Source organism: Eleginops maclovinus, chromosome 22 (genome assembly GCF_036324505.1).
Source record: "Eleginops maclovinus isolate JMC-PN-2008 ecotype Puerto Natales chromosome 22, JC_Emac_rtc_rv5, whole genome shotgun sequence".
NCBI lineage: Eukaryota > Metazoa > Chordata > Actinopteri > Perciformes > Eleginopidae > Eleginops > Eleginops maclovinus.
In genome coordinates, this window is record NC_086370.1 from 19,933,600 (window position 1) to 19,947,448 (window position 13,849).

The 13,849-nt window shown below is 41.4% G+C and overlaps 1 protein-coding gene across 3 annotated transcripts; it reads right to left on the reverse strand.

The window, feature by feature from the left end:
* Positions 1-410: 410 nt before the first annotated feature.
* Positions 411-9,709, reverse strand: LOC134858593 (galectin-related protein-like). Of its 3 annotated transcripts, XM_063874562.1 has the most exons (6): positions 9,660-9,709; positions 9,143-9,178; positions 8,564-8,653; positions 8,396-8,484; positions 7,401-7,587; positions 411-4,970 (listed from the first exon to the last, which is right to left on the reverse strand). In XM_063874562.1, exons 2-6 carry the CDS (start codon positions 9,176-9,178, stop codon positions 4,827-4,829), a joined length of 546 nt encoding a protein of 181 aa, XP_063730632.1. In that variant the 5' UTR covers positions 9,660-9,709; the 3' UTR covers positions 411-4,826. The 3 variants fall into 3 exon arrangements, with proteins under 3 accessions (XP_063730632.1, XP_063730634.1, XP_063730631.1); XM_063874564.1 differs by lacking the exon at positions 9,660-9,709 and having other exon boundaries at positions 8,564-8,647; positions 9,146-9,268; XM_063874561.1 differs by lacking the exon at positions 9,660-9,709 and having other exon boundaries at positions 9,143-9,214.
* Between the last annotated feature and the right edge of the window lie 4,140 nt (positions 9,710-13,849).

Here is a 13,849-nt window from a genome sequence, read left to right on the forward strand (position 1 = left end):
TCTCTCCTGCTGAGCGGGAAACATCTCTTCTGACACTTCTGGGCCATCTGTTAAACATGAAACATCCTTTAATTGACTCAGATTTTAGGGTTCACTCGAGCTCTGGAATAAAAATATGCAGTTTCTCTACTCAGTCCCTCTGTCGTTTTTGATTATGACAGCCTGCTCTTATTGGGAGACTTGCATAAGGAAAACCTGTTGGTGAAATAAATCTCAAACAACAAATTAACAGGTCAAATATTAAATAGCCACTTTTGAATAAAAAGCTAATTAACTTTGCAATGTTAAACCTTAAGGTATAGTGCATGCTTTTACTCGATATTGGAGGATATTATGGGAGCAGCTCCTTATCTTCTGGGACAACAGTAAGCAGAAATGTGAGTGCCAGATATTCCGACACTGAGCACACAAACTTTTCCAAGACGAGATGTTTTATTGGTTTGCAAAGAAGCAGTTTTTACAAAAGCATGGAGAGAAAAAAACATGAGGAGAGGTCTGACAAGGGTGGAATGCACATCATGTAAACACCGGTCCAATGCATATTCTCAAAGAGACATAAATGCAGGATATTTCGGGAATTTGCATCAAATGCTCCAAATGTTTTTTGGAGCAGCAGCTTTTTTTCTCAACAGAGCTGACAGTGGATCAAACAGCCTGATGAACTGCATGATACATGAAAGACTTCCAGAAGATCAAAGCCACAACAGACAACACCCTGATGATCCTCAGACATCCCAGAAAACACACAAATTAAAACTGACCCTTTTTTGCAGTTGAAAGAAAATAATATTTGATCCAATACTCGTTTCACACATTTCCTTATATCATAGTACAATATGTAATATATGACATCAGTTACTTTCATTATAAAAACGTTTTTAATATGCCTTCATATAAACAGCAAAGATGAGTACGTTACCAATACATTATGGTATGACGTTACCACACACAACCCTGCTGGTCACACTCTAATAAATAGAAATGATAACATGATTTTACAACCACACAATACATTAGCCTACTTCGACTCAGAAATGGACATCAGGACGTAGGTTTAGCACTTTTTAGAGTCGTTTTATTTATTAAAAGTCGTGGGAAAAGCTTGAATTCTATACGTTAGTGTCAGGGTGTTCAAAGATTGTAATTTGGTAAGCAATTAACTGGAATCTTCATTAACACTAGGCTAGAAGGGGCCAACGGGAAATCTGCTTTAGAATGAAATAAAGAAAACACATGCTAGAAAGAAAACTGGCAATACAACAAATCCATCGTACATGTACATAAAATGACAGGTACAGGCTTACATGCACAACTAAATGCCTTCTGCTGGTAACTCAGCTCGGTAATCCTCATGTAAAAATGAACCCTCTGAGGCTTTGTTATTAAATATGTACATCCATAGCCCAAAAAGCAGGGTCACAGGGTCAAATAAAGTTGGGATAGGAAGGGGTAAAATTCTTCTATCATATATTAACAGCATTTCCACATGGGCATCAGATTACAATCAGAAGGAGAATCACATTCAGTTTTTACGTCGCATTTTTAAAGGGCTGAAGAACAATTTATATATCAGGTAGTTTAGAGCGAGTCTTCCCAGGATCTTCAGAATACATGGGATCATCCGGAGATCAGGAACTGGGTCTTAATGTATTTAATACGACATTTCAGGAAGAAACACAACTGAGGTTGAGGTTTTCTAAGCACATGTACCAACAATGTCTAAGCAGTTATGAGAGTCTTTAGTCAACACTTTTTTTTTTAAAGTGCAACAGTACCACCTCAGTATGCTCTAGTACCATGCCAGCTTATCAAGTACTTGCACCCCACCCCACTGTGCACACAAACGCCCAACAGTTTACTAATGCAGAATTAAGCACAGCTCCTGTCACACACACACACACACACACACACACACACACACACACACACACACACACACACACACACTGACCGACAGACACATACAAACACACTCCCTGTTTAGAGCCCTTTAGTTCAAGAAGCTTTGAATTGTTTGTCCCCCTCCCCCATAATTCCTACCCTAGGAGAAAACCACTTCACACACCTTGTTAGAACTCCCACGAAACACACTGCTGAGTGATGCTTTCTCTTTACATGGTGTCTATAAACGAGTTTACAGGAAACTAGCAGTACAAATATGGTCACCAGTTAATACAAATTCAAAAAAACACACCCGGCCAAAACAATTACACATTATTTGTACACATCTGTTCTGTTGTGATGTTGAAGCATCTCCCTTTCTAAACTGCACTGCCCTCGTTTCCTGTTTGTGTCTGAAACGAGGAGCTGAGGAAGACCCGGTCTGACAAATCATGAGAAACTGAGTCCTGCTCCAGGGAGTCAAGTCTGTGCTTATTGCTACATGACAAAGGCTAATGGATACTCAGTGCATGTATGAAAAGCCTCTCTGTGTTTCTGATGCATGCTGCACTTTGTACAGACAATAACAAGATGTTAAACTAACAGGTTCCTCACCGTTTGATTAGAAATCAAAAGAGAAAGCTTCATTAGTGTAAGGCTTGAATTAAAGTTCTGCACAGATGTTATGGCTTACTCCAGATTCACAGCAGCAAAATTAGCTTGTTCAGATCAAAACTGAAGTGTAAAAATACGTAATGGTGGTTTTCTGCAGCCTTGGGAAGCAGTCTATGCTTTTCCACTGAGTCAAGCTGCTAAAAAAGTGGATAAGGACCATGACACAGCATAAAGAGCATGCATTCAACTCTGATATGAAGTGTAACATCTGTCTCTGAAGCTTCTTCAACCTGGTCTAAGCTATTTAAAACCAAAAAAAAGAGTCACCCTTTAGGAATTTAGAGGTTGTAAAGAATTACTTTCTTTATGGATTTAAAAAATGTATCAATGTCTTACGGATCATTTAACTTTAGCCGTTGACAGGAACAACTTTTGGGTTAATCGGTTGAGAAGTAATCCCCCGTCCTGCAGAATAACGCTGACTTTGTCTTTCTATCTTTTTCATGCAGATCACGTAGAAACTTTTAGATGCACTACCATCCTTTGAGAAAGTCAATAACCTGTATCAATGATGCATAAATAAAGGTTTATGAGATGGTTTACCAACATGCATCACCACCAAAGACGAAAGAAACAGAAAAGGGAACTTTCCCAACCTGGCAACCCAAAAGCTGTTTCCATCAATGAGTGAAAACTTTACGTCTAACTATCCATCAATAAGTTATATATCATAAAGCCTTTATTAGTGTATGCAGTGACATGTTTACCTAGTTCTACTTCATGTGCAAACCTTTACAGGTCATATGATACTGTTGGAGGCGTAAACCAAGCTGAACTTCTAATACTACTACTGTGGAGTTATTATAACTTCCTTTCTGCCTCAGTAAAAGGAAAATACTAGAAAGTGTAGAATGGAGCAAATATAGAGACATTATTGTGTTTGTTAGAATTGTAAAACCCAAATTAAGCACGAATGTAAGTGCGTCATAACCTCAACCTGTCTCAGTGTGGACAAAACGCTTCAGTGGAATGATTCAGGAAACACTTAAGACAAACTGTGCGACTGAAAATAGACTAGAACAGCACCAGGCGTACCACCAAAAAACTGTGACAGTAAGTTAAAATGTTGTGCATCACTATCGTCTATGCTACTATATATGAATACTATACATTCAAAGACCACCAGGATCTGCTCCTGCTTCCAAAAACACCCGACTCCTAATGTGCTGAAGATTGAGTTTCATTTGACTCCTGCACGCAGTTTATTTAATATCCACTAAACTGTGTGTGTTCTTTAAAGGGAATGTGTTGCATATTGGTCTCTAGATTATGATTCATTAAACTTAGCATGAAATAATTGAGTGTGACAGCCCAAATCTCAAACTCAATTAAGAGCGTTTCCTCCTCTCGCCTTGCCTTTAACAGTCATAATTCTACATCCTGTTCAGCACACATGCACACTTTCATTATTCAGGGGGAATGGCTGCAGGGATCACTAAATCTACCGATGTACCGTATCTTGTCTAAGATATAATCCTCATTTTGGTGCATTTAGGTCGGTGAGACAGCAGCGTGTTACCGTGACAACAGGGATAAACCCAGGGGGAGGGCATGCGAGCGTCTTCAGAGTTGGAAACACACCAGCTCACCCAAAAAAGAAAACACGGTGCAATACTCTGCACAAATATGATCGAGCTTTAGCTTATGGGAACAATAAACACAGCTGGAGGGAAATCAAAGCTGAAAAAGTGTCAAATCCGACCCAATCTTAAAACGGTTTCATCTCATAAGGAAAATCATGTTTCAGTTGTTGTGGGAATTTGTCAATGCTCAGGTCCAGAACTGCAGAAGTTACTGCATTGACATTCTATAACCAGTGAACGTCTTTCTAGCGTGATAAGCATGCATATTGCAGATAATCCAAAATGCTCTGGATGAGTGTTACATGACCTACAATTTCAGGACTAAAATATGAGCTGCTCAGAGACAGATGTTTTTACCTGAGAAGCTTCATCCTTGAAAGCACTCCAGACCTGCCTCTACCTCAGCATCCCTAGAGGACTCCTCATAAAAAATGAATGCGCCGTTAATAAGCCATGAGGTCCCTGATCGGGGGGAACACATTTGCCCTCAAAAGCATCAGATCCTGGCTCAATAAAAAGGAGAGAATGAAGATGTCTAACTTGTCAAAGTGGGAGCCATTTTTCCAGTTGTTGCAGTGATGGGTTATGGATGACGACGTAACAGGCGCACATGTGTGTGTGTGGATTCGTCTATGGACAAGTCCTTGCTTCACACACACAGAGTTGCAGAGCAGGAAAGGTGAGCTGTTAACCGAGCTTGGTGATCTGTAGATCTCCGTGTATCTGTACCGTGTCGATGGAGGTGAAAGATTTCACTTTGTGATAAAAGTCAAAGAGCTGGTGTCCGTCCACGAATATCCGGAACCTCTGGTGCTCGCAGTGGATCTCAATCTGCAGGGGCAGGAAGAAGGAATAAAGAGGGTTAATTAAAAAGTGATTTACAATTCAGAATCAGTTCATAAAGAAACTTTGAAATACATATATATAATAAGAGCACCAAACTGAACTAAAGACTAATTCATTTGGAAAAGGAATTAAGGACTTATTTGCTTTTGTTCTTGCAGAGAGTAAATGTTGTATCCCCCTGTTTCCAGTCTTTGTAAAAAGGAAATAAGCTGCCTCCAATGTAAAACAACGTACTGATTTTCTTATCTTAATATCTGAAAGGAGGCGATTTATCAAAATGACGATCATTTCCTTTAAAAATCGTTTTCACTTTGCCTCTTACTCTCTTCTCACACACACATCTCTTCGCTATGGGCAATGTGGCATCCTGACTGTCACCAGTGATGAATACGCTGCTCTGTCTAGTTCATGAAAGTAGATTTGCTGATTCTAGAGAATACTTTAGAAGTTAAAAGTGCAAGAAAAAGCTATATCTACAGTACTGAAAGCACCTGGGATAAGTTGTGTCAATCCTCGCATTTGTTACTTAAGATTGCATCATTCAGAGGGTAAACACATTTTCAATATAAACACACTGCAGCTTTAACAGAAAACAATCACTGAACCAAGGTTTTATGGGTCAAATAAGAAGGGTGTTCCCCAGCCATCTGGTAACCCTGCTCTACAAAACTATTAACAAGCTCTTTTCTTTTTGCGTTTAACTTGCAACACCCCACCAAAGCGCTGTCTGATGAATAAGCTAAAAATGGGACTCCACTTTTGCTTACGGCTGCTGCACACCCTGAATCTCAGCAAACCAAACACAGAAATGCAAACAGAGTGAACTCCTCTCTGCACTGTTCAGACCAAAGGACACAAACTCTAGGTGTGATCGCACTTCCTGCAAAAGATTCTTCTGATAAACTCAGAAACACCAAGCAGCCGTCCTGCTCTGAAAACAAACGGCACGTCATGCACGCCTCTGAATTCATCAGCGCCATCTGCATAACAGCTTTAATCTCCAGCTCTGACAGAGTCATGTCTCTACTGACCTGCTTGGTCACGCTCCAGCTTCAAACAATGACCCTTTATCAGAGAGCTGACATTACATAACCACGAGGGATCAACTCTAAAGACAGGCAGAAAAATGGTGGACATTAGGGACTGAACCCTTTCTTCAATTCAAGTAGAATCCTCTACGTTAAAGACTGCTTCGTTCACGTCGGACTGAAACACGTGACTATATTTTTAGGCGAACACCATATGTGTCATTGTAGTGCATTTACAGAATTTATTGGAGCAGACAAGTCCTCAGGACTCAGGATGAGCATTACTCATCATGCATATGCTCAACCCCCCTCCTCCCCCAACACATAAACAGCTGATGCTGACCCCGATGCAGTAAACAGACCACCACACAGGATGCAGTCTGTGTTCAGAGTGGAGAGATATGAAGCAGCATGGAAAACATTTCCTGTTTGTCTCTCATTTCTTTACTGCAAGGCGACATGCGATTAGCCCTCGAACAGCTGGCTGCTTGTAACGCTGAGGACAAGGTTTAAGAAGGAAATTGCATCCAAAACACAAATCAACAACAACAACAAACAAACTGTTGGAAAATGAAGTAGACAAAATACTGCTGTAGATCAGAAGCTAAAGCCATCCATCGTTTGAGCATTCTTACTACTTAATCCAAATACAATTAAATACCAAACCTACTTCTCTAGCCTTATTATAGCTACTAATCTTCGCAAGCATCCTTAACTCACGTTGGATTGTGTAACGTTATTGGAAAGACCAAAAATCTACTTGCTTAGAGAATGACGCCAGTTGCCCCAAGGTGTATTAACACGTCCATGCCTTTATTGCATGCACAGACAGCTGCAACACTACGAGTGAACGTCATAGGAAAGATTTCAAAGAAGTGTGCCTTGAGAAAAACTCTTCAGATTAGTTTGTGTCTTGTCTTTAACACTCATTTTGATTTGGCATCTTATTTTGTCCTTTCACACCTTATGCTAACCTTGTTGACACTGCTTCAAATGGCCCTGAAACAGCTATAAAAACACTACACAGCACATCGTGAGAACAAGTTATTTTCAAACAGACCCCAGCCTGAAGCATTTGAGGGTAGATTTGCCATTTATACTGTAGTTAAGAACCTGTGCTGGCTCTTTTTTGAAGGCTGGAGCCAAATCACAGACTTAAATCATAGTAACAATTGTTGAAAGATAAAGGAAATCCAGGGCGTAAAAAAAAAAGATTACAAGAACTGTAACCATGATGGTGAGAAAGGTGTGAATCAGGTCGAAGGAGAAGGATGCTTGAGGCAAAGAGAGCCTCCCTAAATAGTCACTAAAGCACAGAAACCTGAACCTGCTTGCAAACAGGAAGCACCAGAACCCCCTGGTATGTGAACGCAAAAAGGATCTTTACCCTAAAAGGCTGATCAGGGATGAAAGGGAAGTAGTCGGTGGATGCCTCCTCCACAGTCCACTTCCCGGCGATGCGGGCGCTGCGCATGAACTGGCGGTCGTTGAAGCGGGCGGTGAGTTTCAGGGCCACGTCGTGCAGAGTCCCGTCCTTCTCCGAGTCACGACCACAGGTCAGGCTCACGTGAAAGCTGAGGGAGGACGGGGAACAGAGGAGTCAGACAGGCAGCATATGAGACCAATAACTAATCTGGGATAAGTCATAAATCTGCTGTAAGAGCAAACCTTTTGTTGTTAATTATGCATAATCCTTGCTGCTAGTCTGTTTTGCCCCCCCCCCTTCCTTGCAGCTGTGGTGTTAACACACAACCTTCTTTGTGTGATTACAGAATCCAGTTTATCGCCAGATATTGTATTTTTTTTTTTACCTACAAGGAATTTGCTTTGTGGTGCAAGCAAAAATAAGTTGTAAGAGGTCAAAAACGTAATGATTATAAAAAAGAAAATAGAGAGCTGAGCATGAACATGGCTCACAGCTCACACGAGTTCACGTTACAGTCACCAACTTGCTGAGATGAAACAAAGAAAAATCGTTTTTTTAAAGCCTCTCTGCAGCCGGTACATTCACATGAACTCTGGCATGAAAACTGCCAGCAGCAGCAGCCTCTCAACATGAAGTCATCGGGAGGTTTCTTCCAAGTTTAACACAAGTTTCCATATAGGGTGAGGAGGACACACCCAAAACAAGTCTGCTTCAATGGCTCTTTTTTTCCATGTTCCCCCTTTTTTTGTCCCTGCTGGGTGGGGAACGCCCTGTCTCTGCATATTTAAGAAGCCACTATTCTCTGTGACTGCCCACGCATTACTCACTGTGTCCCTGGAGTGGATGTGCAAGAAGTTTGAGAACAAAACTGTCTGAATATGATGTTTTAAACATGGTGAATTAAAGCCAGGCTCCAGATGGGGAGTGTGTGCATGCATTGTTAAGTGTTATCTTACCTCTCTGGCTCCAGTTCAACTATGCCCATCACTATAATCTTCTTCCCTGGCCGCATGCCTCCCCGGATGCGTCCACTGAACGGCACCGTCTATGCAAAGCAATGTGAATGCATTAGGCAGAGCATCAAACAAGGACACATATGAGATCCATGAAGGCATCTTTCCTACCAGCAGGCGGGAGATTTCCTCCTTGTCAGGTGAAATGAGGCCGGGATTCCTCAGCGAGTCGTTCAGGTGGTCATCCTCCACATTCTTCAACACCAGTGACAAAAGACACAGGATGCAACATGTCATTTACCGCTCCAACAGGTAGGATATATCAAGAACATGGCAGGTTAAACACACAGCACCAGGTTTATTGATACACAGTGTGGCCTTGCATGCGACTCTTCCCAAACAATGAGGTGGCAGCACAACCTGTCATGTTGTTTTTCCTGTTGTGCTCCATGTGAGATAAGAATTAGGCCTGATAAAAAGCGAATTAAACGCTTTAAATGAGCTGGTGGAGCGGCTTAAGTGTGCACTCACATCCGATACATTTCACCGAGAGCATATTGGATTCCCTCCCCGGCTTCACATGATAAGAGGAGCCGCTCATTCACGGCGCTAGGTGCTCCACATTGACAATAAGCCCCGGATAATGGACGCTACGCCGCTTTGTGTGAAACCCACAGCCCTTCATGCGCAGGACATTAATTCAGGCACTTGCACACCCTCAACATGCTGCGTAAAAGTCCCCAAAATACTCACTATTCCGTCGTTTTCCGCTGCCTGCACCGCCATCTTGAGCAGAAGAGCATATGATGCTTATTAAGGGAGCAGAGCTGCCGGAGTGTGTGTGTGTGTGTGTGTGTGTGTGTGTGTGTGTGTGTGTGTGTGTGTGTGTGTGTGTGTGTGTGTGTGTGTGTGTGTGTGTGTGTGTGTGTGTGTGTGTGTGTGTGTGTGTGTGTGTGTGTGTGTGGCGTGTGTGTGTGTGGCGTGGCACTGACTCAGGACAATATTCCTGCCTCTATTCTTGGGTCTCTCTCCACTGGTGTAACGTAACTAAGCATATTTACTCTACTACATGTACTTTACATATTTAGTTACTCGCAGGTTTATTTGCTGTTACTTTATATTTAAATCGACACACATTATAGTATATTATTATAAGTTTAGCTGCCCAGTATGTAAAGTAAATCAGATAAACCCCACACACAAATGCACCAATAATTAAAACTAACACTTTAAAAATAAATCCATTTTTCATACCGAGTAATTTTACCTTTGGAACAAGTAGCTTTTTTTAATAGAAATTTGAACAGAGGACAGGAAATTACTTATAATTGAGGTGTTCTTCCACCTCTAGCAGCATATCCCTCCGCCACACTGCAGCTCTGTAATGGGTGGATATCTGCTGACGTATGCTTCATCATAATTACTGACCAAAAGCTTAATGCCCTTCTGTTGGAGGAGGCTAATCGGACAGCCTTCAGCCAATAAGGCAACGCTTTTTAAGGATTTCATTTGATAGATTATACACTTTATAATTCAATTGAATAACTGCCTTTGTGTACTTTATTCGGGTTAAATGTGACACTGTGGTGTTCTGTCTGGCCTAATTGGCAAAAGTGTGCACACTCACTAGCCTACTTTGAATGATTTAACCTCTGAGGCTACACACATAGCTATAAATAGATCAGTCATAGTGGTGAGCCTGGAACATTAATTACTTTTCATCGAATGTGGACATCCACATTGCCTCTCTTTCTAATTGATTTTTGACAAACACCCCCCTTCTTTCTGTTTTTCTCCCTGTCTGTCCATCCAAGTGCATGCAAACAGCTCTATATTTAGTGTAACAGGGGACTATTCTGCCCCTCTGTGGACGTGTTGGTGCAATACAAGCTGAAGCAACATTCCTCAAAAAATCCTCTTGTTTATTTTAGAAGAGACTTTATTGACCCAAAATTGGGACATTGTTTTTCTACAGCAGCTTGCAAACAACGTATTGCACATTGAAATACAGTAAATTATACATATTAACAGTAGAAAGCTATGCATGTATAGATTATCCATAGTGTATACAATATAAAATACACATAATAATTTAGGTTACACTAAACAAGACCAACCTACTGACACATAATATAAAGATACTATTCTGTCCATGGATAATTGATGCTTCAGTCAATTAAACGCTGTTTACATCAGGGATTTAATTCATGCATAAGTGATTACTCTGGTCTATCATTGACTGCAGTGATACAACTTGTGTTTCTCGCTGCCACCTTGTGATTTCTTTAGGAACTACACCTCAAACCATATTTTAAAAATAACTTGTTGACAAATGTTCTCTGCAGAGTTTCGATGAAGGAAGGAAGACATTTCAAACATGCCTGGGATGGACGTGTGGGAACATTTGACCTCTGTCAGGATGAACCAGTCAGAAACACGTACGTTCCATGAGGAAGTGAAGGAGAAAGGCTGCCGAACAAGACCCCTGACAGCAGACACATAATACTGAAGGTGAGTGTAGATGAGGTGACTTCAGTAACTGCTAAAGGCAGGCTGCTAACACTGCAAAACATATCAATGACATGAGGTTATTTAGGGTTATCCTGTAGAAAATGTGCACAATAGTGAGTAAATAACTGGTACTGGATGTGTATTTTGTACTTTTACTTCTTCTGCTTTTATTTTTAACATGTTTCATGCATCTTAGTTATTAAGCTGTCTTTGGATCTTTACCTTCTGTAACAATGTCAATGTCCCCCTCTGTGCGACAAAGAAAGGTGTTCTGATTCTGAATAAGTTAAATAGGTTCCCAGTTATTGTCTTCAAAAACAAATTGGTGCAAGGTTCAAGGGCTTTATTGTCATGTGCACAGAGGCTACAGTGCATATATGGCTCTTATATAGTCCCAGGCTCCTCCAACAATGCAACATAATAAATATATAGTACATAAAACAACTTGGGAAACAGACAGAAGCAGATTACTCCAAAACAAAAACAAAAATAACCAAATGACCACATTTTTGTTTTTTTCTCATTTTAATTAAAGATAAATAAGATGCATTACCTCATCATTGCATATTACATGTCATGCTAATTAATGTATCTTTCAGCATCTTGAAGCAGTTTTTTTCTTGTTCTTTTCCTATAAAAGTGCATTGTAACACACCCCCAGTCCTCTAGAGGGAGTCTTTGTCTTTGTAAATGAGTTGCATGAGTCCCTGTGGAGTTTCCTCATGCAACAATTACACTCCTGAGCTGCACCAGTGATGAATGTCTTGTATTCTTGTGGTTACTTTGGATATCACAGCCCCATTTTAAAGCACTTTTTGATATAATGTAGGGAATCAAATTAATATGTTTTGCAATGGATCATTAACATTTCTCACAGATTAAGGTTAGACTGTGTGGTCTGCAGCACAAATACACGGTGGGTCCAGAATTAGCAATACACTATAGAAAAGAAATCATCAGTATTTTTAGACTTTTGTATTTATTTATTTTCGTATAAAATGATTTCATGTTTTGTTTCTGTGTAATGGCTCTGTAGAACAGCTGAAATGACAATGAAACTATTGACAAAAGTGTGAATATATTTGTACAATGAAACTGAAATAAAAAAAACAACTAACATCAGAAAATCCTGCAAAATCCAATATGTTCCTAGTCGCTTCTAAGACGGTAAGCGTTTATTTAACACAGCAAGAATTTACGGTATAAATAAAACATCCCACAGTGCATCCCCCCTCCGTCTCCCTGCCTCCCTCTCTCTCCCTCCCTCTCTCTCCCCCCTCTCTCCTCGCAGGAGCTCCAGCCGGTGTCCGGTCCCTCCTCCCTGCTGCTGCCATGGCCGCGGAGGATGCCGGTCGGGATGCTGCGACCACCGGACCTGCAGAAAGCACCGAGATGGGGGAAAGGGTAAGAGATGCTTTCGAATAATTCTGCATGCTTTCTTTACCAAAACGACCAGAATCGAGGCTCGACTGTATCAGGCCTCCCGGTATCTGACACGCTGCTGCAGCAAGATGGAGAGGCTGCAGGATGCACCGACGCAGCATGCCCGTTAGCAGGTTTTCGCACAAAATGTAAGATAATGTGTGGCTAGAGGAAGCAGGGTGAGCTTGATCGTTTGAGAGAAGCGAGAAAAGGGATCGGTGTGACGCGCTGGTGTGGAAAGCAGAAGTGCAGCAGCTGGGTGCATGCAGGCTGCAGAGCTGATAAACACCCGGACACACAGAGGCCATCCTCCCGCAGTTTGTGTTGCACTCGACTCGGTTGCGGCTGAGAGATTGAAACTCGCCTGTCAAAGCCCGGTTTCTTCCGCTTGTCGCTGACGCTGAAGTTGGCAACAACTTGGCAGGGAAGGTAGGAATTTTCCTCAGCAGAGCACCGTGAATGAGATAGGCTTTGTTGGGCTGATTGAGGCCACTATCACAGGAGCAGGGGAGCCTGCTGCAGATGCACAATGTAGAGTTTTCTCTAATTATAAGCCTGCTTATTATTGGATGTTAGGGCCAGGGACTGCAGCTTAACAGTTTAATGTTATTGCTTTTCTCACATGGTGGAGTAGGATCACATTATCAAGCAGTTACTATGTTAGTACAAAAAAGGAACTAAAAGTTTAGAGAATCTGACAACATGATAACTGTTATCATCAAATATATGTTGAGTTTGTGCAAAATGACAGAAGTTTGATTAAAAAAACATAGAATTGTATTTCTGTTGTTAATGGTTTGTAGTGAGCATAGCCACCTGTTAGTCTATTGACAAGGGTGTGTATGTGTGTGTGTGTGTGTGTGTGTGTGTGTGTGTGTGTGTGTGTGTGTGTGTGTGTGTGTGTGTGTGTGTGTGTGTGTGTGTGTGTGTGTGTGTGTGTGTGTGAGGTGGTATTATTTAGAGGAAATCCTCCGTTCTCCAGCTGTCTTCGGGTCAACTGAACCTGTTCTTCCACTTTGCGTTCCGTGGGCGGAGATGTTTGTGTCACATGCGCTTTAGTTTTTTCAGTCTCACAGTTTACTCATCAGCTGCCCTTCATCCTTTCCACTTCTCCTCTTTCATACCATTTTCCTTCAGGGTGAGTGGTTTCTTAGTTTTCTGAGTCAGTGTGTTTTCCTGTAGATTATAATACCTTTTTATCAAGTTTTGTCTCAGATAATGGATCTTAACTGGGTTTGAAATCAGATTGTTGTATACAGATCTCACTCTATATAGATACAGAGTGAGATCTGTCTTTGTGTATATTTTGCAGAAGTAGGTTATAGTGTCAACGGTGAGGGCAACCAAATGTGCCAGATTACACAATGCAAACCCCATAATCTCCTCACTGGTGAATGAGAGATGCAGGATTTAAGGAGAGAGTTAGCTGGAGAACCCAGGAAAGCCCTTCAAAGAACGTGGCTGTTGGAGATTACTGGGCAAAGGCTTGTTTTACGACCCAAATACTCTGTCTGCTGCAGCTGG

Bases quoted from the DNA above. Each gene is read 5' to 3' on its own strand.
- LOC134858593 (XM_063874562.1), bottom strand. From the start codon at position 9,178: ATGGCGGTGCAGGCAGCGGAAAACGACGGAATAGTG. The intron at 8,654-9,142 runs AGTATTTTGGGG...TTGTCACTGGTG, and splicing joins CGGAAAACGACGGAATAGTG to TTGAAGAATGTGGAGGATGA. The intron at 8,485-8,563 runs GTAGGAAAGATG...TGCTTTGCATAG, and splicing joins AGGAAATCTCCCGCCTGCTG to ACGGTGCCGTTCAGTGGACG.